The sequence below is a fragment of the Pteropus alecto genome, unplaced genomic scaffold (assembly GCF_000325575.1).
Source record: "Pteropus alecto unplaced genomic scaffold, ASM32557v1 scaffold74, whole genome shotgun sequence".
Taxonomy (NCBI): domain Eukaryota; kingdom Metazoa; phylum Chordata; class Mammalia; order Chiroptera; family Pteropodidae; genus Pteropus; species Pteropus alecto.
Window position 1 is genome coordinate 6,661,886 of NW_006436291.1, and position 27,761 is coordinate 6,689,646.

General features: G+C 43.5%; 1 protein-coding gene across 1 annotated transcript in view; it reads right to left on the minus strand.

The window, feature by feature from the left end:
* Positions 1-27,761, minus strand: part of DMBT1 (deleted in malignant brain tumors 1) — a gene marked incomplete at its 5' end in the record, with an annotated part of 131,721 nt that overhangs the window by 62,460 nt on the left and 41,500 nt on the right. Inside the window, 7 exon segments of the mRNA XM_025047551.1 lie at positions 1,129-1,257; positions 1,329-1,646; positions 2,374-2,436; positions 6,250-6,348; positions 6,351-6,499; positions 17,154-17,490; positions 27,441-27,445. Of these exon segments, the coding sequence (XP_024903319.1) occupies positions 1,129-1,257; positions 1,329-1,646; positions 2,374-2,436; positions 6,250-6,348; positions 6,351-6,499; positions 17,154-17,490; positions 27,441-27,445 (1,100 nt within the window).

Genomic DNA, 27,761 nt, shown 5'->3' on the forward strand with positions numbered 1-27,761 from the left:
GCACAGAGTTTGGCACATGGTGAACGCTCGGTCAATATCTGTTGAATGAACTCATGAGTGAATGAAAGAAGCTGGGAATCCAATGAGATCTGACTCTAAACCTAATGACCTTGTTTATTCACGCTGAGTCTAGTAGATGATGTCCAACATAACGCGAGTCCTACCTGTAGGCTGAGCGACTGTGGAATCGGCACCTGTCAACGTGAAGAGACATTGTGCATGTTATCCTGTTGTAGTTGGTGAGTGTTTCCTGGGAATGTCCTACATTCAGGGAGCTGTGAGAAGTAGAGAGGCAGAGGCCCTGCCCTTGAGGATCTTGGCTTCCTGGGGATTTGAGACATGAGACCAGGCAGCAAATGTTGAGTGTCCCAGTAGAACTGCAGCATTCAGTGCTCCCCCATGGACCTTAAATGTTGACGAAGTGTGGCTCAGATGGGCTAAGTACAGTCTGGCAGAGCTTGTCAGTCCTAGAGATGTTATTCCAGCTGCCAGGAGGACAGAATCAGGAAAGACTGGGAAGTACAGCGGGGCAGAATCAACCAATGGGACACATAGGTTTGGGGAGGTCACCAGGCCCAGATGTGGAAGGCCTAGAGCACCAGCTGACAAATTTGACCCATCACCTGAGGTCACAAACTCAGAAGTTTCCAAGAGCCAAGCAGGTAAGAGGAACAAATGACCTGAATGGTTGGGGACAGTGTGGGCTGGAAAGCTGTATCCAGGGGCTGCTCTTTTTCAGATCCAACCAGTTAATGTAATAAGAAAAAAAATGTTTTGAGTCTCAACTTCTGCCTTTATTTTTTTCACCAAATGTAAGAATTTGGATTTTTCTGCCAAATACTCGGATTTAGCTGAATTTAAAGCTCAGCTCAAATTTTTAAACCAAACAGGCCATTTCTGAGCCGGGATCCAGCCTGTGAGTCATATGTAGCAATCTTTGCAGTCAAGGGGCTGGCCAGGGTGATGCGTTCCTTTGAAAGGATGTAAGCAGTGCTGGCTGGCTGCCTGGACCCACTGCCATTCCCAGGTTAGGCTGTGGGGTGTGTGTGTGTGTGTGTGTGTTCAGTGGGCGGTAAGTACTATGGGAACAGGGATCCTCCAAGTGAGCCCGGACGGTCAGCCCCTCACCTGTGCAGATGACCCCAGCGTCCTCCAGGTGCCCACAGTTGTGCCCCGCCTCGTCTCTGTGCCTGCACTGCCCCAGGTGGCTCTCGGTGCCCACACACTGCACATCGTCCAGCACAATCTTCCCCGAGCCTGCTCCAGTGGGGGGTAAGTACTGTGGGAACAGGGATCCTCCAAGTGAGCCCTGACGGTCAGCCCCTCACCTGTGCAGATGACCCCAGCGTCCTCTAGGTGCCCACAGTTGTGCCCCGCCTCGTCTCTGTGCCTGCACTGCCCCAGGTGGCTCTCGGTGCCCACACACTGCACATCGTCCAGCACAATCTTCCCCGAGCCTGCTCCAAAGTGTGCCCCTGCGGGGGCTGCCACGGCCTGACCACACTGCAGCTGGTGGCACACGACGGTGGCTTCGGCCAGGTCCCAGAGGTCATCACACACGGTCCCCCATGTGCCCTGGACAAGAACCTCCACACGGCCCGAGCACCTCCCCGTGCCATTCATCAGTCTCACAGCCATCGGGGCTCCTGGGGAGGCACAAGGAAGAAATCCCACAGAGGGACCGGCCTTCCTGTCTCCGGAAGGTTTCCTTCAGCCTTTAAATCTCTAGGTGATCATCTCCCCACTTACAAACATGCAAGTTCACATAGCACGTACACCCACACATTAGGAATAGCCAGAATGACTTTCAACTTCAAGTCCCTTCAATGAAACTTTATTAAATTCCCCCCTTGTTTGAAGAAATTTCCAGAATTCCTAAGTTCTCCTAACAAGACCATTTTATCCATATGTTAGTCCCTCGTCATGGACAGGATTAGAAATATGAGATGTCAATATAGCTAATGAAACAGGAAACTAGACTATCCATAGGCAGATCATAGCTAAATGATCTTGTCACTCAGAACTACGTTTGGCCCCGTAAGCCTTTCTTTACATCTTTAGTATGTAAAAGAGACTGAGGGCAGGAATTGACATTTGTTGTTTGTGAGTTAAGTGCCAGACCCTCAGAGAGCCACTAACTTAAACGTTTCTCTCTTAATCTTTATCACTACCCCGTGCGGTGGGGGATGGGCTCCCATTTTACAGATGGGGAAACCGAGACTCAGAAAGGTGAAGAGAATTGCTCTAAATTTCATAACTTGTAAGTGGGCTATGTCCCGCTTTAACTGTGCCCGTGGGTCTCTTCGATCTTGGAGAAATGCCTCTCCCCACGCTATCCACAGCCCCGTATTTCTCAGGAACTGCTTCCCATACCTGCAGGTGGAGGTGTCCAGGTCTCAGGGGCTGCGGTCAGCAAAGTCTCCAAGAAGCGGTCAGCTAGGAGGAACAGCAAAGCAAGGTCACTATCAGTCAGAATAAAGCGCACACACCACTGGAAAAACTCATTTTAAGACACTCTGAAGCTTTTTGTTTTCATTTAATTCATCTAAGTCACCATCATCACCATCATCCAAGACTTTAACTTTTCATTCACCTGTGTTCGTGGTAAACTTATCCTTGGATCCTCAGCTCAGTAGAAATAAATCTTTAAAAAGCAGAAGATGAATTTAAGAACATATTTAAGAAAACCTAAAGGAAGTAAAGGCAGCCTCTATAAATTAATAATGCTGTATGCTAACATTCATTAAAAATATTTATTGAATGCAAAGAAAGTGATGCGGAGTGCTTGCATTTAAAAGCCTTACAACTCGGTCAGAAGCTAGAATAAGTATAAGAGTAAGTATACTTATAAGTATACAATGGTGATGGTGATGGTAATGTAATATGAGGTGGATTAGGAGGGATGTCAACAGAAAAGGTACAAATAGAGGACATGCCTCCTCATGGAGAACAGGGGAAGCTACTGGGAGAAATGGAGCAACGAAGCCATGATGGGACTCCAACAGGTAGGAGAAGAGGGAGGGGAGCTCGTTTAAGGCGGCAAAGGAAGTTAAAAAAAAAAAAAGACCCATCTATTTATGGTTATGTGATTTTTAACAAAGTGCCAAGGTATTTCCACGGAGACAGGAGAGTCATTTTAACAAATGGCATTGGGATGATTAGATATCTGTACAGAAAAAGAGTCCTTTAAACAATATACAAAATCAACAAAAATGGCTCTGAGAGCTAAATGAAAAACCTAAAACTATAAAAGTTTTAGAAGAAAATAGGAGAAAATCTGAGAGACCTTTAGTTAAGTGAAGATTGCTTAGATAAAACACAAAAGCACAATTCATTAAAGGAAAAAAAAAACTCGGGAAATTTGACTTCATTAAAATTTTTTAAATTGTATTTTTTACAAAACACTGTTAAAATGAAAAGACGGGTCATAGACTGAGAGGAAAAATGTGCAAAACACATATCTAAGAAAATACTAGTATCCAGAATATATAAAGTACTGTCTTATAACACAATAATAAAAGACATACCAATTTTTTAAAAAGGATAAAAGATTTGAACACATACTAGTATCCAGAATATATAAAGTTATAAGACATTATTATGTCTTATAACATAATAATAAAAGACATACCAATTTTTGAAAAAGGATAAAAGATTTGAACACATAACTTCACCTAAGAAGAGATGAAAATAAGCTCAGTATCATTAGGCATTAGGGAAAGGCAAATTAAAACCACAAAGAGAGATCACTATCTTATTATCGTAGAGGGACTGTAATGGCTAAAGAAAAAGTAGAAACTCCAAAGTGTGGCCTGGGATGTGGAGCTACTGGAACTCTCACATCTTGCTCGTGGGAATGCGAAATGGTACAGCCACTTGGAAGAATGATTTAACCTGTATGTGAATTTTTAGCAGCTTTACTCATAATGGTTAAAACTGAAAAATAGCTCAATGTCCATCAAGCAGTGAATGAATAAACAAATATTAGTACATCCATACAGTGGAATACTACTCAGCTAAGAAAAAGAATAAATGCTCGATACATGGAACGATGTGGAAGAGTCTCAAAAGCATTACGGTAAGAAGCTTGAAACAAAATGCTACATATTATCTGCTGACATTACCTAATATTCTAGAAAAGGCAAACCCATAGAGTCAGAAATCACATTGGTGGTTGCCAGGATCTTGGGGGTCAGAAGAGAAGATTGACTATTAAGGGGCACAAAGAACTTTCTAAGGAAATGTTTTATATTGTAAACATTATGAAATGGTGGTGATGGGTACACAACTATAACCATTTATCAAAATTCTTTTAACTACGTAATGAATTTTACTGTAGTTAAATTATATCTCAATAAACCTGACTTTAAAAAAAAGTAATTCTGGGATCAAATTTATGGTAGCTGAAGGAAACTGGACTTTGGGTGGTAAACACACAATGGAATATACAGATGTCAAATTATAATGTACACCTAAAAATTATATAATTGTATCAACCAATATTACCTCAATAACTTTAATTTAAAAAAAAGTAATTCTGACTGCATGTAAACAATGGACTAGAAGGTTGGGCACCTGTAGGCAGTGAAGCCAGTTAGGGGAAGACTGTGGAAGGCAGGAAGAGGTGGTAAGAATCTGGATCAGAATAGTGGCTGCCAGACGAAGAAGAAGCCGTGAATGTGACTCCAGGCTCCTAGCTGTAAATGAAAAATTAATTCATCCACAGAGACCTGTTTTTTTGCATAGTACTAGAGAGCCAGATGTTTGCAGATATCTTAACAATCTATTTAAAAGTCTTATTTGGATGTTTGGTTCTATATCTACATAACCATAAAAACCCATAAACTAAAAACAACCAGAGAAGTGATTCACCAATACAAAGTTCAACTTACTGTATGGACTAGTTTCTGCTGATAATGGTGCTGGTGCTGGTAACAACGATGTTAATAATGATGGCATAGATGACGACAACAATCGTGATGATGATGGTGATGATGATGACAATAGTGACGATGACGATGACAATGGTAATGACAATGGTGATGATGATGGTGGTGATGGTGATGATGATGATGGCGATGATGAAGATAGTGATGATGACAACGATGAGGACGATGAAGATAATAATAATCGATGATGGTGATGGTGATGGTAATGACAATGGTGATGACAATGGTGACGATGATGAAGATAGTGACGATGACAACGATGAGGACGATGAAGATAATAATAATTCTGCTTCTGTTTATTAGGATAAGAAAAGATCTTTCTTTGTTTTAAGCTGGCAGTTCTCAAATTGTGTTCCCCAGAACACAGAATAAACATCCTGGATTAGTTGGAAATGCAAATTCTCACACCCCTCTCTCGGCCTACTGAATCAGAAACCAGTATATGTTTTAATAAGACCTCAAGGTAATTCTGATAAACATTAAAGTTCAAAAACCACTGCTTTAGGATAAAAAAGGAAGGATTGAAATGGCACCATGGTTTTTTCTAGTAGACTTACTCTAAAATCACACAACTATAATTTTTCAACTGATGTTGTTTCTTTGTCTATTAGAAAGGATCAGGCCTCACAGACTCCAGAGGGATAATTTTCTGATCCAGTCACTCTGGAAAGTAAATTTTCTCCCAAAAAGGTAATTCACAATGATTGATGAGCACCGACACAGAAACTATATCCTAAAGTCAATAACTATTAATTAAAGTCCTACAGTGGCCCCAGCTGCCCGGTAATTTAGTTCCGATCGGGGAAATTTCCTGTACCCGGTGACTGTGTACTGCTAGCTAATTCCAAAACTCCCTTCTGCTGACGTTACTCTTCAATGTTGAGCTCTCAGCTAAGCCACACCCTGAATGGTGCCTGGGAGCTACCCTTGGACATCTGCCCAGAAGAGGGGCCGTTCAGGCCAGGGTCAGTAGGTTGTCTGGGGCAGGAGAACATGAATGCAGGAGAGCAAGGTCAGCACCTTGTATCTGTGTTCTGAGTTCCATCTGTTATGGCGGGTTGACATTATAGACTGGGCTTTAAATGATACAGATCAATCAAACCAGCCTCTGCAAACTGCTTACAGCTTGATTTAACAGGGTCATTTTTATTCCATTTCTACTGCACAGAATAAATATTAGCCAGATGGAACTAGAAGTAAGTGAATGGGACATAGATATAGCCCGAATCAGTCTTAGGTGGAGGGGAGGGGGCTGCCGCTAGAGAAGCTGTTAGTGTGGAGAGAGGAAACCATCAATTGTGAGTGAACCAAATGTCATGGATACAGGGGGCTAAGTGGCTCTCCTCGCCACTGCAGGGCACGTTGTTCAGGAGAACATTCCCAAAGTTGAAGTGGGCGCCCCAGAAGCAGACTCCACCTGGCCGCACCTAAGCTGGCTGCACACGACATGTGCCTCCTTCAGACCCCAGCTGTCAACACACACTGCCCACCAAGAGCCCCCGTGGAGAACCTCCACCTGTCCCGAGCACCTTCTGATGCTGTTTACAAGGCTCAGTGTAGACCTATCTTCTGTGGAAATGAATATGAAGGCACACTTTTGAAACTTACCTGTTAAACTTGTCTTACTTTCCTAGCTTACAAATTAGGGAAAATCTTTCAATTACTCCACATGTATAAGAGTGTTCTAGGAAAAAAAAAACTGCTTAATAATTATACCACTGTGTGATGTGCCCTTTACTAGTGACACAGCAGAGCAGATTAGATTGTAGAACATTTATTTCTCCTGTATTGGTGATTTAGGACTTGACGTGAGCAGGGCAGGCATAAAAAATTAACAAAATGTATTTCCGTCAGTGGAGAAATGCGTAAATTAAGTGTTTTTTTAATTAAAAAAATGTAAAACTATCGCAGTTAAAAGCAGCACAATGTGTATGTGTGTGTGTGTGTATATATATATATGTCAGCATCGATGAATCTCAAAAACATAACGTTGAGTAAAAAATAAAAGATACTGAATGATAAATAGGGACTTATGTCATTTGTGTGAAAGAAAAACAGATCGAATAATTCATATTATAAAAATATTAAAAATGAACTATAAAGAGATACATGAAATTCAAGAGTGTTTGTCTTTAAGGAAAGAGAGAATACAGACTGAGATCGGGAACTTCGAATGTACCTACAATGTTTTGTTTCTTGCTAAGACTGGAAAACTAACAAAACAAAATGTGAGCAATAGCCACGTATAGGTAAAGGGAACACGGCGATTTACTTTCTTATTCTCTATATGGTCTAAACTTTAGAATGTTTCTCTGGATCAGCAGGGAAATGGGATGGCTGGGTGCCAAGCTGTATGGGAGGCCCAGCCAGTCGGCCTGGTTCCTGGGGACTGTGATCCTTTTCCTTCACTGTGAACTTCCCTGTGGACCTCCGAGGCCTCTGACTGTGCAGCTCCCCAGGCTCCCTCCCCAGCTGTGATGATCTCCCCTGAGGTTCGTGAGCGCAAGGGCATGACCTGTGAGGAAGGTGGCTGACCTGATGGCCTGGGCCACGGAACATAGGCTCTAGAACGACATTAAAACAGTAGCCAGGATCGAAACTTCTCTTCCTGAGACAGACACCAGCTATGCCACATGTTATGAAAACTTCTGGACTGGCCGCATGCTCATAACGAATAACCCACCTTCTAATGAGGTTGGAGTCAAGTTCAGGTGGCTGATAGAAAGCTCCTAAATGTGATCCTCTGCCCCCAGATGCATTGCCCCCTTTTAACCCCATATCGACTCCAGGATCTGCATAAGAGTGCCCAGCAGTAGTAAAATAAGTTGTTGAAGAATTGGACAAAAGTTTTAAAAATCATCGTCTTCATAAAGATGCCGATTATCTTGGATGACCCTGTAGAAGACATTATCTAAGCTGCTGATATGACCCATCTGCTCGTACCTCCCACTTGGATGGTCAGGCATGTATATATAGCACTAGTGATGGAAGCACTGCTCTACCTGATAAGATAGTTGGTAACTTTTCATTATCTGCTGAGGCTGAAAAATAAAAGTATTTGTTAGAAGGACCGGATTCATTCGTTGTCTCACATGTAAAATGCCAACACTTTTTTCTGGAGAGGGAGATTAGTACAAATGGGCACTACCGACATTTCCCAGAGTGGTGCCTGTGTCTCTCAGAGCAGAGGGATTTGTCCCCACTGTGTGCTATCTGGTGGGACTGTTCTTAGTCAAGATCAAAGTTGCCCCAAGAGAGGTCAAACAGCCAGTCCACACGTGCTCCACCTGCGTATTCATTTATCGATTCAATAAACTTGTCTTGGGTGCCTATAAGGTGCCAAGCTGTAATAGGGGCTAGTGATGCAGTGATGACCAAGGTAGAGAAAACCCTTGATCTCATGGAGCTTAAAATCAGTGCTAAAGGTGACAATGAGCATCACATTGCCCCGAGAGCCTTTGGTAGCAAGTTTTCCCTGATGGTCGTGAGCTTCAACTCATCTTTCCTAGGGGCTTAAAATATTGGAAGTGGTGTGTACAGTGTCTCACACCCAGTTTGGGTGGTTTTAACTCATGGTTCATTGACCTACCTGATGCCGTGGTTGGGTGGTTAGCATCTTCCGGGACGGTGGAGGTTGAGAGAACTGTTGGGAAAACAACAATACGAGGAAAATGACTCCTGATATTTAATCCTAAATGGAAAGAAAAGGCCTCTTTTCATCTGCTTCTAGGAGAAGAATTCAATTAGCTTGATACAAACTCCTTCAACAGAGAATTTTAAAGGACACAGCGACCTTGAGAATATTGGGCCACACAAAAGGCCACATATTATATGACTTCGTTTATAAGAAATATCCAGAACAAGTAAATCCACAGAGACAGAAATCAAGTTGGTGATTGTCAGGTGCTGGGGGGAGGAAATGTGACAAAGTGGCCGTGGCTATGAGCAAAGAGCAGAGCCTCTCTCCCTTGAATGGCTATTCCTCAGGACACGCCTCAAGGCAGAGATGAAGGCCCCACTCACTCTGCATGACTGTGCACCAGGCTCTCTGCTAAGTGCTTTACACTGACCCACGGACTGACTCCTCACAACAACTCTTTGAAATATGGAGTTATTATCCCCATCTGTCAGGTAAGGAAACAAGCACAGAGAAGGAAAGAGACCTGGCGGGGGCCACCCACGTAGCTGAGTGGTAGGAGAGAGTGGCTCCAAACCCAGTCGTCTGCTCTGAGCGCTGTATTGTCAACTAAGTGGAATATGCCATTCAGATTTCTAAAGAATCCTTGGTCACTTACACATGAGAGCTAAGAACTTAATGTGCTTCCTCTCGCTTTTGCTACTATTTGGAAGTGAACACAAATATGCAAACTGGGCTCGACCCAGCAATATTCATTTGTTTGAGCATTAACTTATTTACTCATTTAACTAACATTAAATGCCCACCAAAAGGCAGACATTGTTTTTGAGACTGTGTGTTTGTACATGTGCACACGCACATGGTCATGTGGTTGGGGACAATGTCGAAGATGAGAAAGACATGGATCGTGCTCCAAGAAGCTGACGATGTGATTACAGAAACGAGTGGACACACACACATTGTACAGGACAGGAATGAAAGCTAAAAGTGAAGACAGATGAGAAGCTACAGGATCTAGAAGACGAAACCAGCGCCACCAGCTTGGGATGGGAGGGTCGGACAGGCTTTCTGGGGGCTGAGGCTGGTGTCTCAGTGGCACCCTAGAGGCAATGGACATGTGGGTTTGGGAGAAGTAAGTGTGAGAGTGAGAAAAACAAATGCAGGGCTCCCTGGCTCGGATTGGCCCGCCTCGTTCCGTTTGGCTTCCTCGTCTCAACTGAATCCCCGTAGTTTCAGAATAAGCAACATGCCTGGTCCGTCGTTTTAGTAGTTTATAGGATTTTAATGTGGTTTAGAGAGTTAAAATAGTTCAGAGAAGTAGATCTAGAGCTCTGAAGTCAGATTGTTTGTGTTATCATTCCATCGATCTTGGGGACAATATTTAATCTATTTGAGCATGTTTCTTCATTCGGAAAATGGAGATTATAGAAGCTCCCTCATCTGGCTATATGGGAAGATTAGATAAGAAAATCCACGTAAGGCAGTCAACACAGCGATGGACGTGGCATAAGGCAATTCTGTCCAATAGAAATAAAGCACAAGCCACATATGTAATTTTAGATCTTCTGGTATCATATTTTAAAACTAAAAAGAAATGGGCGAAATTAATTTGAAAAATATATCTTATTTAGTCCAGCATATCCAAAATATTAAAATTTCAACACATAATCAACATAATAAATGTTATTGGGGGACGTCTTACATCGTTTCTATAGTCCTGAGTCTTTGAAAGATCCTGCGTGTATTTGACACACACAGCGTCTCAGTTCCACTGAGTCACAAGTACTCAGGAGCCACATGGACAGGGCAGGTATGAGGGCTCGCTGAAGTTTCTTATCAGCATTGTCAGAATATGAATTCCATGATGGTACCATTGAAACGTCAGCAGTGACAGATGATGGAGGTGTGGAGACGACACCAACTAGCATGATGATAAAACGAGATGGCCATAACGGTGGCAACTTCTCAACACCACGGCTAGGAAGAGGTGTCTTCTTTTTGTGTGACTCACTGATATAAGAATGAAGTCTTTCCAGATTGGACACCTCCTAGATCTTAGGCCAGATGCCCTAGTTTATTTATTAAATTCAAAAGATATGAGGTGACACTTTTAGTAATCTCTCTCTCTCTTACACTAACACACACACACAAAGACACTCGTACCCCTACCTCTTTTCCTCTTGCTCTTTATATTTGTGAAAACGTGTGAAATGAGTAGTCTTGTGTTATGATGTTCTTTGATGGTAAAATTACAGATTAGCAAACATAAAGTGAAGCCGCACGGCATGAAATCCAGACATCTCAGGGTCCTCTTGTCCCTTTTTTCTCAAATCATTCAACCTTGGATGGAACGTTAGAAGTATCTAGTGATGGAGGCAGAACCACTGCCTATCACGACAGTGCGACTCAGGAGCACCAGTAAATTCTGAAACGGTGGGAGGGAGGGGGTTGGGAGCTAGTCCTACCTGATGAGGTTGAACGCGCCACAGCTATAGGAGAGAGTTGAGTTGAGATGGCAGCAGGTAGAACTGTAAAAAAGAAACACTCGTTAACAGTAACAGCTCACGGCGACTTGAGAGAGATGTGGACAGCCGGGGCTCCCCGCGATTCCACAACATGTAGTTTGGCCTCAACTCTGAAGTGACCGCTGTGTGAAAGAAATGTCAAATCACCTCTTAGCCACTGGCCCTGGTCTTGTCCGACTCAGTCATGCACAACCTCTCTCTCCTGGACTCGATGCCTAAGGACAGGTGTTTGGCGTTTGGCGGTAAGAATTACGCCTTCTGGGTGTTAACATTCTCCCTACATGTTAGCTTGGTGGTCTGGACCATCAGGAAACCCTGGAACTTTTATTCACTTGTCCTACTTATTTCACCCCTCAGCCTGTTTAATTGCTGACATGTCTCCGTGTCGTAGGTATTGCCCAAGAACGAAACCTCTCCACAGATCCACAGGTCCACAGATCCACAGATCCACAGATCCACACGCGCTCTCCTGTCTCCAGACCTGACTCTGCCACATCTGGTCCACAGATCCACACGTGCTCTCCTGTCTCCAGACCTGACTCTGCCACATCTGACCATTTACTGACAGCGTCCATAAGGAACGCTGACAGAACCAACTGGGTGGACAGTCATCGCCTGGGCGGATGTTACCCCTCTTGAATCGCGCCTTTCTTTCCTCTGTCTGCTGTTCGAGTCGCCATATTTCAGTGTAAATCCTGAGCAATGTGTCCGATTCTGTGCCATTGGGCAGTAGCAATTACAGAATTGCAGTTGATAAATAAGTGTGGGAGGCAGAATAAGGGTCCCTCAAAGATGCTTACATCCGAGCCCCCGGAACCTGTGGATATGTAAGGTTACCTGGCAAAAGGGAATTGAGGCTGCAGCTGAAATTAAGGCTGCTGATTAGCCGCCTTAAAATAGAGAGATGGTCCTGGATTATCAAGGTGGGCCTGGTGTAAACACAGCATTCTTAGAAGGGGAGACAGAGGGTAGGAGAAGAGAATAAGAGAAATTCGAAGACCCTACACTGTTGGTTTTGAAGATAGAGGAATGAGGTCATGAGCCAAGGAATGCCAGTGCCTCTAGGAATTGGAAAAGGCAAGGAAATACATTCTCCTCTAGAGCCTCCAGGCTGAACACAGCCTGGCTGACACCTTGATTTTAGCTCAGCGAGACCCATTTTAAACTCCTGACCTCTAGAACTGTAAGACTATAAATTTGTGTTGTTTAAGCCACAAAGTTTGTGGCAATTTGTTACAGAAGTGATAGGAAACTCATGTCATAAGCAAATATTATATGCGATCGACTGATGTTTCTTCTAAAGAAAATTTGAAACATATATCTAAAAGTCGAAAGAGTTCGAATACTCTCAGAGAAGCTGGCCAAAATGACACTCAAAGACAATTACCAAACCACTATGTTCAAAATGGTTTCTAGTATTTATTCAAAACAATGGCATTGTTATTTAATTTTTTTAGGAGTTAGTAAATTTATTGGGGGAAGCACCCTGAAAATGAGCTCCACACAAACTTAACTGTAAGGGGCAGGTTATAATGAGTCACTCAGTAAAATAACTCAACAGCAACTCTTTTATTTATCTCTTTTCTGCATTTGGATAGGTAATCAGAAATGCTCCGGAGGAAAACAGCACAAAAATGTTCTCAGTTACTGAATTTCCATCACCTATCGGTACAAGAAAAATAGAAATGCTTCTTATTTAAACTGAATAACTTTTATCCTGCCTACTCATTGATTTTCAATACATCTTTAATGTGACAGGTCAAAAATATGAAATGTAAAATATAGCGAATGCCTGGTGAAGTACAGCCCTTTGGACACAAGAGGCTCTCAGAAGCATTTGCTGATTTGATTGTTGTGAAGAGATTCTAGAGGTGATAGCTTTGACTTGTGAGACTAGCTCTTCAGAATGCCCACACACTGAGAGCAAGCCAGTCGCCGTGGAACTCAGGGCCACCTGCATGTCTAGGGCAATGGTTCCCAACTGGGACCAAAGCGGATGACCATGGCATGTCCGCATCGGAGCTGCTGTCTCAGCTCATGCCTCCCTAGGGACCAGTGGCATCATACATACCATACATTCCTCCTGGACCCTTGGTAAACATTTCTATTCATCTGTGTATATCCTGCTAATGATGTCAAATTACTGACAGTAAAGTAATCTATCTTCATAGCAAGACCAGAAAAATAGAAATACAAGATCAATGACCATATGATGAAAAGGAAATCAATAGAACAACAACAGACCAATCAAAAAACCCCTTAGCTAATTATTAAAACTGACCATCCAATCAAACTCTGAATTTCATAGAATCTGAAGGAAGATGGAAATCAGGGTACATACTGGAATTCTCATTGCCTGATAAGTGCTACCTTCCTAAAGGAAATCATTGACTTTGTCTGAGGACCACTGACCATTTTAATGGTTGATACATTGTCTTCAACAGTTTTGTAGGAGAGGCAGAATGCTAACACGTGTCTGGTTTTTCTCTCTTTGTTTTAGTATTTATTTAGAATCAGTCATGTCCCAGGAATTGTCCTTGGCTCTGAAATAAACATGCCAAAGTTCCTGCTCTCACAAAACTTACTCTAGGGAGTAGGGTGGGGAGGACATGTGATGAGCAGGTACACAAAGAAACATACACAGGCCATCTCAGATGGTGTAAGTACTACAAAGAGATAAACGACAGGCTGTTCAGTAAGTATTTATTTAGAATCAGTCATGTCCCAGGAACTGTCATTGGCTCTGAAATAAACATGCCAAAGTTCCTGCTCTCACAAAACTTACTCTAGGGAGTAGGGTGGGGAGGACATGTGATGAGCAGGTACACAAAGAAACATACACAGGCCATCTCAGATGGTGTAAGTACTACAAAGAGATAAACGACAGGCTGATAAAATAAGACATGACTGAGAGAGAGTTTACTTTGGATTGTGTACTCAGGGGAATCCTCTCTGAAGAAATTTTAATTGAGACCTGATTCCAAGGAGAAGGCTGAAGAAGAGCATTTTAGACAGAAGAAAGAGCCAGCACAAATGTCCTAAGGTGGAAACTACCTTGTTAGTTTGGGGCGGGGGCGGGGGGGGAACCAGTGGGGAGCACAGTGCAAGATGAGGTGTTTTACAGATGAGAATTTCTGATATGTTGGTTGTGTGGAGTGAGGGAAAGGGAGCAATAGGGATGGTTCCAAGGCCTTCTGGATTGAGAAACCAGACCTGACTGAGAAGAATATGTCCATTGTTAACACCAGCTCTCCATAAAAGCCAAGCAAGGTGTTATAATATCTAACCAACTAGCAGCTGGGATCCTTGCTAACTCCATGGCCTTGGGCAAGTAGATTTATCTTTCTATACCTCAGTTTTTTCATCAGTGGAATGGGAATTACAATAGTACCTACTTCGTAAAGTATTGTGAAAACTAAATAATCATGCCCGCACGGTGCTGAGAATTAATTCATTCATTAGAGCAAGGGTCAGAAAACTAAAGCTTGTGGTTTAAATCCAGCCCAGTACCGGGTTTTGTAAATAAAACTTTATTGGAACAAAGGCGTGCCCATCAGTTCACAAATTGTTCGTCTGCTTTCATGCTATGAGAGCAGAGTTGAGTAAATGCGACAGTGACGATCCGTTCCACAGAGCCCCACATATTTACTATCTGACCCTTTAGAGTAAAGATTTGCTGACCCCTGAATTAGAGAATTAAATAACTAACAACTGTGCAGGTAAAGGTCTTAGAACAGAGCCTGGAACATCATTAACACTCGATAGAAGTTGGCTCTTGTTATCACTCCATGTACATGATCTCATTTAACCCAAATGGAGCCCTGTGAAGGGGACGTGTCTGTCCCCCTTTTAAAAAGGAGAGTCGGTGGTTTGCCTACACTGAACACGTGGCAGAGATGGAACCTAAACTCACGTCTTCTACTGTCAAACCCACCATCTCTCCTTTATCTCGAAGCTCACCTTGGCTAGTATATACACCTGTCTTAAACATATTCCTACTGGGTTTACTTGTTGCAGGACTCTCCAGTTTCCTACTATACGAATAAATGGATAGTTCACGGACAAAATATGTAGAATGTTCTCCCCTTCGAATCTGGTTCAGCAATGCCAACAACAACAACAAAAAACCTTTTGGTTTTAAATGAAAAGGAAAATTTGCACCAAATAAGGACCAAGACTGCAAATTCAATAAGAAAATACTTCCTACCTTGGGGCATTGACAATGATTCCTCCGCACTTTCTTCAGGGAGAGGGGTTGAGGATTCGATGGCTGTTAAGATGTAAAAATATTTATTCCCTTCACCAGCCATACTCAGCCCACATCGTGAGAAAGAACATATGTCGAACAAATAATTTACCAAGATTTTTCCTTAACTAGTGGTAGGAATAGTGCTTTTCCTACAACATTTCCACTGGGAAAATAAAAATATCAATACTAGAGAATAACTTAAAACCCTCATGACCGAATGAAAATAAAGCTAACTCTTATGAAAGGGCAAAAGAGGCCCGACAGCATTTTCATCTTGGTGGTGGGATCATTTTAACAGCCCAGGAATGGGGAAATGGCAAATAATGTTTGCTGAAATACGGCAGTCTGATGCCTCCCAGTCTTTATTCCATGTTTTCCTTTCTGGTTTACCTTACACCTGCCGAGGAAGCTCAGAGAATGGAAAAAGTCAGGTTGATAAAACAAAAGCATGAATTTACTTGCCCAGTGCAGGTTTTAAATACTCAGTCTCTGTTAATATATGCGGGGGGAGAAAAGATCACTTTAGAAGGGGGCTTTTATTTCCCTAAAAATGCTTCCATTCAAAATAAATTTTAAAGTGAAAGAATATGACGCCTAGAAATAAAAATATTGACTCTCTTTCTTTAATTCAGATGGCTTTAATTAACCGTCGAGCATATAAATATCAGCACAGTGTGTCTAATAATGCATGATCCACCCAGAGTGGCTGTGCCGTGTCCACCTGTGGACTGTAAACCTCCAAATAGAAGGCAAACACTTGTCGCACACGTAAAAGCCCAGTGGCTTTACAGAAGGGACTGCTTTGAGGGGATTCTAAATCAAAAACCCAACAATAACAACAACAACAAAGCCAAAGCAAAGGGAAAAAAGAGAAAAAAATAAATGTAATCAACCCCCCCCAACCACACGTACACACCAATATTTGAGCTGTTTGAATTGACTTTAAAAACTTATTATTTACGTTAGTATCGTATAGTCTTTCTGGCTGGATACAGGTGGAATTTTTAGCAAGTGACAAAGTTCACTGCTCTGGACCCACTCAATTATTTCTTTTATTTCCCCTTGGCACACTTTTGTATCTAGCATCGGTAATATGCTGAATATTAGTCACGTGTGTGGTGGAAATTTGTTTGTGTATCTAGAGTAGTGGTTCTCAATAGGAGCCCCTCCCCCGCTCCCCGCCAAGGGACATTTGACAATGTCTGAAGACATTTTTGGTTGTCATTCAGTGGGTAGAGGTCAGGGATACTGCTAATTACCCTATGGTGCACAAGACACCACCCACCAGAAAGAATTACATGGCCTCAAATGTCAACAGTGCCGAGTCTGATATGACTAACTGGTCAGAGATTTGTGATTAGCAATGCGTGGCCTGGACTCACAATCCACAGGGCAAAAATCAGCGCTACTTTAATTTATAAACTCCTCATTTCTTCACCTTCATAAGACTACGAACTTTCAGTGGGAAGAAACTTGCTGTCTTAGCCCCTCACGATGCCCTGAAGAAACAAATAGAGAATACCCTCGGTGAGCGATCGACGCCACTGTCGACTTAAGTGGCATTTTCACCAGTCATTTTGAAGCCTAGTCCTTGTAACAGAACCACCAAAATCTTCCACTGCTCTCCCTGTACAAAATCCATTTCAACATCTTGTGGCTAGCAAATTTCTGAGCTCAAGTTGAAGCTCTCCAGTTACCAAGGCGTGTTTACTTTCAGCTCCCCAAAGTGGTCGGAGATGGCCTTCTATGACACAGGCGCAAGCATTGCCAATAAGATTAGCGGAGGTGCCCACTAGATAATGAGATGTGCGTTACCTGAGCAGACGACACCGGCTTCTTCTCCAGGACCGCAGTTATGGAGGGACCAGCCAGCATGAGGACACTGTCCCAGAAAACTCTCTCTTCCTGTACAGTCCACATCATTCAACAGAAACTTGCCTTCACCTTCACCAAATTCAGCCTCACCAGGGGCTGCGAGGGCCTGCCCACAGTTCAGCTGCCTGCATACCACCTCGGCGTCATTCATGTCCCAGTGGTCATCACAAACCTTGCCCCACTGGCCACGGTAGAACACTTCCACACGTCCAGAGCATCTGCCTGACCCACTCACTAGTTGTAATTGCGGCCAGCCTTTTAAAGATAGAAAAACATTGCCTGTTAGGAGAAGGAATATATTCTGCGTCAACCCATCTGTTTAACCAGGCAGCAAGTTTTTATTGAACAGGTGCCAGGTCCCAGTAGGTAGCTCGGCAGATACCGTGTGGTTCACAGAACACACCTGATCTTTGCTTTCACTGAGTTTAGAGTCTAGTTTGAGGAGACTGGAGAAGGCAGTGACATTAATCCAAAACTAAGTTTACAAATTGGCAGTTACAAAATAGTGACAGGGATGTGAAGGATAGCATAGGAAATATAGTCAATACTATTGTAAGAACCATGAATGGTGCCAGGTGGGTACTGGAGTTGTCTGGAGGATCGTAAGTTATATAAATGTCTAACCACTATGCTGTATGGCTGAAACTAATATAATATTGAATGTCAACGGCGATTGAAATTTTTTTAAAAATTAAAACAAAAACAATGATAACAAAAAACAAAACTAAATTTAGATATATAATAACTATGCTAAGGGCTAAGAAGTGAAGGGAGATTTAAATATGTGCAATGTTTTAAGAGTACATGATTGGAGTGGGAATTCCAGAATATCTTTTCTAAGATGTAATGACAGACCTGAGGCTTGCAAGAAGCGTAGGGAATTCGATGGACAAAAAAAGAACAGGATAGAAATCTCTCTTTGGTAGTATGTGTTAGGTTGGAGACCTATCTGCTGTTTAGAAGCACACGACCCACTGAACCACATCAAATGAGGAGTTAGAAAACCTTGACTCACCACCAGGAAATGGTGTTAGGATCTCAGCAACCGAGAGCAGAGAGAAAGAGGTGTCATTGTCATGTGAAATAGTCCGCCCAAGTTGACCGGGGAGTGATGCACGTGTGTGACAGTCTCACAGAGCAGACCTTGAGCTCAGGGCATGCTTTGGGAAATGTATTCTGTAGGCTGTTTTTGAGTCATGGCAAGCGAACATCCATATGTACTCGGGCAGCTCAGTGTCACTCACATATGGTTCTTTTAAACTGGATTCTTCGTGCAAACGCATCTCTTCCAGAAAGGCAAAAGGGTGGACTATGGGTAGAAGTGTATTTCTCATTAAGGGATTTCCAAAGAAGAGGGGTGACAAAGGGCTCAGGTTAACCATAAAGGGTGTGCTTTCCTTCATTCGTCTCTGGATCTGCCGAATGGGATGGAAAGGTACCCAGGGCCCTGAGGCCATGCCCGGGTCTGCTCAGACTCACAGGCGTCATAGGAGTGTCTGAAGTCCGATGCTTTTTAGTCTGATTTTAGTTCACTTACATCTTCGAATAACTTATCTAGTCATATTCATATCCTCACTCTCTAATTTTCTAAAATACATTTGGGCAACAGGAACAAAACAGTTTGGGGAGAAAATGTTTCCTACATGGTTAAAGGAACCATGTTTTTGTGAGTCCTTTGCTTTGGTGAGTCCTTTCGATTATTACATTCACTATTTGCCTCTGCCCCTCCCCCTACCTCCTGCAGTGGGTGATGTTGGTAAATACAGAGGACTGGGGGCATACACGCTGTTGCGGTGAAGATATACTAAAGTATGATACCAAAAGCTCTTAAAGTTTCGTATTCATATTTCATAAGAAAGAAAAAAAGTTGAGTGTATTTTTAGAGATGGTAAAATTTTTAGAGATGCTAAAAATTCTGAAATGCACAGCACTTGCTGGAAGGGTCATCTATCGTCTCATTGCTGTGACCTCAGTGAAAAAGTTCAGCCTGGAATTAGTCTTATATGTAGTTATTCCAAAAAGGAATCTTGGAAGGAAAGATCTTTTGACCGTTTTCCGTATTCATTGAAATATAAATATCTTAGTCTAAACTCCATACTTAGGAAGAGCTGAATGGAACAAAACATGTTGGGGAGAAAATGTTTCCTACATGGTTAAAGGAACCATGTTTTTGTGAGTCCTTTGCTTTGGTGAGTCCTTTCGATTATTACATTCACTATTTGCCTCTGCCCCTCCCCGCACCTCCTGCAGTGGGTGACGGTAAATACAGAGGACTGGGGGCATACACGCTGTTGTGGTGAAGATATACTAAAGTATGATACCAAAAGCTCTTAAAGTTTCGTATTCATATTTCATAAGAAAGAAAAAAAGTTGAGTGTATTTTTAGAGATGGTAAAATTTTTAGAGATGCTAAAAATTCTGAAATGCACAGCACTTGCTGGAAGGGTCATCTATCGTCTCATTGCTGTGACCTCAGTGAAAAAGTTCAGCCTGGAATTAGTCTTATATGTAGTTATTCCAAAAAGGAATCTTGGAAGGAAAGATCTTTTGACCGTTTTCCGTATTCATTGAAATATAAATATCTTAGTCTAAACTCCATACTTAGGAAGAGCTGAATTCATTCAACTAGGGTTGGTTTTTCTCAGTTTCTCAGCCTGAGATTGTGGTTGGAGACACTCACAGGCCAAACGATACATTTTCCTAAAAGATCAATGATGCCTGACGTGGAGTATTTAAAATGTTGTTTTCATATTAAGATATATATGGGTTTAGTATAACTTGGAAGTAAAACTCCATGTGACTTGTTAAGATAAAAGGATTTTAAAGAGAGTCTCTAGAACTCTGGGCTTTGCTGTGGGGGGCATTTGAGAAACAGGAATTGATTAATCCATTAACATTCGCTCTCTCACTCAGATAGTCAATTACTCCTTTCCCCAATTAACGTATGTAAACTTTCTCTCAACATCGCCGGAGGGAAGGGCGCTTAAGGAAATGAAATGTGGGTAGCGTGAGTTTTGATGATGTGGGAAGTTGGGCTGGAGGCCCTGGTTTAAATCAATTAGGTCAGCTCAGCAAGGGGGTTCTCTGCATGTGGGGAGCTCGCCGGGGCTTGGGACATGTGAGTATTCGGAGCTGAAGTAGGTAAGATGGGTTTGGATGCTGGCAGAGCATCAAAGACAACTCCGAACGTTTGCAAATCCCACCACCTAGATTCAGGGCGATTTTTCCAGAACGTAGGCATGTTTGGTGGAGCGGACAGAGCACCAGGTATGGAGTCCAGAGGCCTGAACAGCTGCCATGTGACATAACTTGGTCGTGGTTTCCTTATTTGTAAAATAAGGATCACAAAACAGGCCCGCCTGAGTTGTGTAAGGATGGAATGGGGTAGCGGGTGGAATGTGCTTAGAAAACTGGAAAGCGCCACGTGACCAGATGGGATTCTTGCTTTAAGGCAGTCTTTTGGGCAAAATCATTCAACAGATTCCGTATACCCGGACTAGGAGTAGATGACATGCTAAGAACACAATGAAGAGACGATGACACCAGCATCTCCCCCACATTCAGTTGTGGGTGAACCAGCTGGTGTGGGAGCCTGGCCCCAGCTCGGTCTGGGTCTCAGAACATTGTCCAGAAGAACTGGGCCGGGGCCCTGGCCAAAATGGGCCTCTGTGGGGACAGAGACCGCTGTCCCATAGCCCAGCTGCTGGCACACCACCTGCGCTTCATTCTCATCCCATAGGTCATTGCACGTTGCGCATCATACACCCTCAAAATAGACTTCGGCACAGTCAGAACACCTTCCAGAACCTTCCATGAGCAGCGCAGCAAGCCAGTCTTTGGGAGAAGGCAGCCCTCCTCCGACTCCCATCAAAACGTTGGTGAGTGGAGTCATGACCTTCCCCACCACCGTCATCATCAAGATAATAAGTACCATTTATTGAGCACCATCTGCGTTTCAGATACTGTGCTAAACCCTTTACAACGGACATGTTTTTAAGGCTCGCGACTACCAGAGCGGTCACCACAGCGGACTCCAGGTCCGTTTCTCAGCTCTGCCACGCACTCGCTGTGTGATTCGTGTGGGCCCCTTCACCTCTCATTTTCCTTGTCTGTAAAGGGGGGACGATGGTGACAGTGCCTGCCTCAAAGGAGGTTAACGAATCGAGTCTACATAAAGGGCCTGGCACAGAGGCAGCACTTGGGAGCGGGCGATTTTTACTATGTCCATTTTACTAATGAGTAAATAAGAGATAAAGAGACTGATAGAAATTCCCACAGCTAGCCGCTGACCGCAGCCCTCACTGGGGTGGTCCCGACTTCTTTCTTCCCAGAGGCTAGGGAGTAGCACTTCTCAGAATGTGGCGTTCACATAACATACATCTTTTGAATCTCTGGGGAGGTATGCTAATCATGCAGATTCCTTGAGTGCACCCCATGTCTGGGAGTGGGGCCTGGGGTTTTGCATGCTCAACAAGCTCTTGGGGGCATGACCATATACCCCAAGACTTAAGAGCCCCTGAAACAGAGTCCCTGAAGTCAGTCTTTAATGTGTGGGGACCATGAAATTAGATAAAGATCGGAGGGCATCCCTGTCTTGTTAAGCAGAAATGAAAAAGGGGTGTCTTTATTTCTGGGGATGGGTGACTTGCCCCGCTGGGTGGGGACTGCCCACCCCCAGGGCCCTTCGCAGCTTCTCTGCACCCTCCGTCCCCTGCTCTTCCGGGCCAAGGGGGCTATTCGGTTCTGACTCACCATCTTGCTGCTCCGCAGGTGTGTCTGGCATGGTGCTTCTTTGAGAGTGTCTCTTCTTTGGCTGTTCTCTAGGTCCTCCGATGTCCCACCTGGAGCAAACTGAGACACATCAGCCATGTTAAAACCCAGGTGTTCGGGACAGGGAGAATACGACCCAGCATCAGAAAGCAGCGCGGGGCCCTACTCCGAACTCACTGACTCACAGGCTCAGCAGAGCGGGGCCTGGAAATCCAAATTTTCAATAATCCAAATGATTATTTTGTCGTGCGGCTAATTTTGGAAACCATGTTCTGGGGTTGGCTTTCCTTAAGCTCTTGCTTTGACGCATACTGGGTCCTCCTTTTGACCAAGTAAGTGTTGGTACTGGTTACTCCAGCTTTCAATATTTTGTTATGCATCTCGGCTATCTGTAGTTAACGTTGAAGCATTTTCTTTAATTAAGCTACAGTTTACACATAAATTTAACCATGCTTTTTAGTTTTTATTTGGTGTCTTATAGTATCTCCCGAGTTTATCTTTTTTACAAAAAAAAAAAAAAGTCCTTTTTTTGGCTTTAAGTTAATTTTTCTATTTTTTATTTTTATAACAGGTTTTCCTTTAGGGATTATTTCATTCGTATCAGTTAATTAATTTTACATGTTGGGATGTGTCTTGTAAAGGCAGCTCAGGTGAGGGATGAGATGTTTGGCAGCTGCAGTTCAGTTTTTTCCTGGTTCCCAACGCTTTCTGGTTAAGCACAGTCACTTTGATCTTTGAAGAAACAAACAAGTAATAGCCTCCAAAGCAGCCTCTCTGACAGATTTCGCACCTTGAGCCTTTCTGCCCTTCAGCTCCCACCTGTTTCTTTCAGCCATGATGAAGTGAAACCTTTCTCGGTAGACAAACCACCCAGGATATAGGTCCGTGATGCTTTGGGTGTGAGTAGATTTACAGCTGTGCATTTAAACCATGTCTGTTGGGGAGGGTCTGCCGGCTCTTGTCATTGGATAAGGTCCCGATGGACAGATCAGAGACATATAGAGCCTAGTACTTATAGCTGGAAAAAAAAAATATCTCTGTTGCCTGCAGAGATTGGACACAAGAGCAAAGGGGATGCAGTCCAGTGACCAGCAGTGTGGTCTGGGCTGCCCGGCCAAGGAGAGGCCTCTGTGTGGGGAGATATTTCTGGAAGTCAACTAATTTGGTGGCGTTAATAACAATAGTGAACCCTCATTCGATGCCTATTGTGTGCCCGTCATGAGACTAAGCACTTTCCATGTCTTAATTACCTTGATCCGACTTGAAAGCAACTCGATTATTGTTTCCATCCCCATTTAATAGATGAGGAAGTTGAGACGCCAAGGAGCCCAGACCTCACAGCTGAGAAGGGCATGCTGGGATTTAGTTTCAGAGTCTGGCCATTGAGTCCATAAATTATCCAGCCCCTCACGTTCCTGGGTGCTTCCTCATCTTTCCTTTACTTCTTTCCCTCCCACACTTCCTCCGTCCCACCATCAGGTCGGGTTAATTCTTCCACTTACGATGCCACTGCTACCTACCTATTCCTCTGCGTGAGCAACCATCCCTGTCTACACAGAGCATTTTCCAAAGCACTTCCACAGCCGTCATCTCGTTAGCGTATCAAGAAGCCCTGTGCCGTGTGCTCAGCAGGCCCAGCAGGGTGACTGGATAGCAGACGGTCGCGCCTCAGATAGCAGCATCTCTGCCGCTGCTGTCCCGGCCCCTCCTGGCCACCCTGAATTAGGGTTTTTATTTTTTTAACTTTGTGTGGACTCACATGAACTTTTTTAACCAGCTTCCTTAACTCCATCTCCCCTCACCTTAGGCCGTGTCACCTGTGTACTCATTCCCCTGTCGCCTGCGGCACTTCACCCGTCACCTGTGTGTGTACTCATTCCCCTGTCGCCTGCGGCACTTCACCATCCAGTGAATCAAGGCCAAAGTTCTTGGCCTGAATTTTAAACCCCTCCGTAATCACAGTCACGGCTTCCTTTCCAGGTCCTCTCCTGTTTACACATCCTTCTCCCCAGTGAGAAGGGAGTGTCACAGTGCCCATCTCTATGACTTCTCGTGGGTTATTAAAATTCCTTGGAATGTCATAATCCCTCATGTCCACATGGCATCCCAGCCATCTAGGCGAGATCAATCCCAAACAGGAAACCTTTATGAAGTGTTTCCTAATTCCCCTAACTGACCTCCCAACGTCTTCATATTCAGTTCACTCAAGTTTAACAAACATCACTGAGCACCTGGGGACCCAATAACAAATGATAATGTCCCAATAACTCACTGGATATCCATCGGCTTGGAACTTCCTATATTCACATCTTGTCTCCCCAGTGAGATGGGAGGATCCTGGATGGAAGGAACCATCCTCCCTGCAGTGCCTGGAATCTACTAGGCACCCGCTAAATGACTGGCAAATGAATTAACGGTGTGGGGCGTCAGGAAGACCTTGAAGAATGGACCAGCTAAATTTAGAGGAAGTGAATCAATAGGGATGAGCCCTTCTCTCTAGGAATCAAGAAGAGAACCCTCTGAACTAGAGTAGCGGCTCTGTGTTGGAGGAAGGGTGGGTATCAGGATGGATAAATAGGAAAGATTGATTTTTTTTTTTAGGGTTTTGAATTCTAGGAAGAGAAATATGGACATTTTAAGTGATGGTGGAGGCTCCATTTCGAGTTCTTGCTCAGAGAAGGGACATAACAGCACAGAGCAGGGGTGGCCAGAAATGAGCAAGAAAAAAAGATAAGAATGAACCAGAAAGTATCATGGGCTTGGACTATGACCGCAGCTCCCAGTATATAAAAGGAGGGAGAATAAAATGTAACACAGTGTGTTTTCAAGGTTGGTCTCCCAATGACCTTAGTCAGAATCACCGGAGAAACTGCCTGACCCCAGACCTACCGACCTATGAGATTATGGCCCATGTTTATAATGAGCTTCCCAGGTGGCAGTTATACACACAAAAACCCGTGCCTCGATTACCCATGGAATACAGAGAAAGGAAAACAGTGAAAGGAGACGTTGACCGCAAGATTTTAAGGCAATTATGGGAGACTGTCAACCAGTCCTCCTCTAATATGGACTGACCGAAACAAAGTAGTTTTAAATTGGGGAATGTACAGTAGATGCTGCACCCACTGATTTCTCAACCTTGTACTTCAAAACATCAACAACGAAGCTAACATCGATTGAGCACTTACATGCCTCCGTTCAACTGGTATCACTGAGCACCAACTATGTGTCAAGGACTGTTTGAGGTTGTCGGTGTTCATCACTAAACGAAACAGAGTAAGACCCCCATCCATGCGAAGTTTACATTCTAGAGGAGGGGGACAGTCAATGAACAAAACAGAAAATAGATAAGTGAACTCCGTAGTATCTTAAAAGTGATAAGTGCTGAGAACATAAGAGCTGGTAACAAAGATCGGGATGCTCGATGGGTGCACAGAGTAGGCTTGATTGAGAAAGTAACATTCAAATAAAATTTGAAGCAGGAGAAGGAGTTAGACCTGTTGAAAGTCTGACCTAAGGTGAAGATGACAGCAGACAGCTATGGCATCCGTGTGGATCCGGCTGAGATCTGACTCTATGGGCTTCTGTCCTGACCATGGTGTCAGGGATGGAAGCCCAGGGTCTGAGGAACAACAAAGGCAGGGAGGGCTGAGGGCACCGGGCAGGGTCCGTGGGCGTGAGGGAGGGAAAGGAGGTGGTGGCCAGAGTGTCGGACACAACTGAACTGATTGTAACCTGATGGCTTGTGGTTTTCAGGGACTATTTTAACTATTTAACTTGGATTGTGTTGATCAGATAAATTCTATATCAGGGAACAATGACATTTTCAGAAATAGCCCTTTCTTCTCCAGTGGTCAACAAGTTGCCCTTTGTCCTTACATTTCCCATGTGAATCACCCTAATATTAATTGAGCTTCAGTGGTCTGCAAGGCCCCAAATCCCTCCCGATATCAGTGAGACCTGCACTGAACCGTGGTTGTATTTCTGAGTGGCTGTTCCCGGAAGGTCTCACTGGCCCCATTGTCTGGAAGACTCTTGTGCAATAGGCACGAAGAGCCTATAAACACCTATAAGGCCATATCATATCACTAATCCATATGCTCCTGGAAGCTCAGAAACACTCTCCTATAAACTGTAGAGTGAAGTACACATCTTGGGAGAGAGGGGAAGCGATAGTGTAAGTGTGGACGAAAGGATTGAAAAAAGGTGAAGATAAAGAAGGAAACAGTCCTTGAGAAAATGGCCCCAGTGATAGCTGATACTTGCAAATCGTGTCCATAACATCTATTACACCTCTCAAATATCCTTAGATTTCAGCAACTCAGGGGAAGCCTCACAATCCTGTTGTGTTTATTTTGACAGGATCCAGCCGGCAGACATCAACGATGCGATGGTCTCGCTCATTGTTTTTCATTCATTTTTCAGGCTGTTTACGGAGTGTCCTCTACTGCGCCAAGAACTGTGCTAGGAAATGGGTCCATAAGGGTAACAACGTGGGCCCTCAGTGTGGCAAGAATCTGGCAGTAAGTTTGCAAATTTGAAGGAAAGAAGGATAAGGCAGAGGAAGAAGAGGGCCGCATATTGTTGTAACTGGATTATCAAAATGCCCAATTCATTATAATTAACAGCCCTCGTTTTGGCTGATTTTGCCATTGGGACTTGGTTTTTTGGTGTGATGGGAAAAGTGGGTGGGACCGGAAGCGAGGCTGATCTCAGTTCCAGGGACCCCCTCTCTGCCGCTTTCAACATGTAATCAAGTAGTTATCTTGAGAGACTCACTGAATTTTAAGGTGGCTTTTGTTCTAGCTCCCAGAAATCATTAAACTTACAGATACCCAACTGGGGATTTTCTCTTCATTTCCCGCCTCTCACGTTTATTCTAAATCCTTGGGCACCTAATTCCAAACAGATCGAATCATAGTCCAGTTCTATTTTCCAAGAGAAGCGATGTACTTCGAATAGGTCCATAACTGTAACAGACGTGTGCCCTGGGGGCAGAGTTGACTGAGATTCATTCCAGATTGTTCCAGGGGTCGCTCTCAACCATGCCGATAAGGACATTGCCACAGCCCATACTTGATTATTTTCAGCACCATCGAATTCAACATCATCTTTGCCACATTGGAACAAACAGAGAATTTTGAATACTCTCAGAAATTTGAAAAATGTTATGCTTCAGAAAGCTCCATCCCTTTCTCGTCTACACTTGGTAGAGGTCATTACTACAGAGTGCCTGCCTGAACAGTATTGATACGCTGGGCGGCAGGGAGGGGTGGGGGTGGTGACAAAAAACCTTCACTGCTAGATATACTAAAAATATCAAATCTCTTACTTGAAACTTATTACCGAAATACTGAAAGGAGAAAATATCTTGGTTTCTTGGGGGAATGGAAACATTAGGTGAAATCTTATCATCTGAATCTGATAACCTATACTTTCACTTCTCGGTTTAAAATACACAGTTTAGAAACTATAGATTTATAATAATAGTTAACATTGATTTAGTATTTCCTAGGCCTGAGGCATTCTTCCAAGTGATTTGTGGACATTTCATTAAATCTCCTCAACAATCCAATGAATTATCGCTTTTATATGTGAGAAGAAACAATAGCATGGAGAGATTAAAAAACTTGCCCAAATTCACATGGTCAGGAAATACATAGTTAGGGATTGAATTATGCAGAACTTTCTGTCCCTAAAGCCATATTCCCAAACTCTTACATCATCGGATCTATAAATGAAAAACAAGGCCCCAA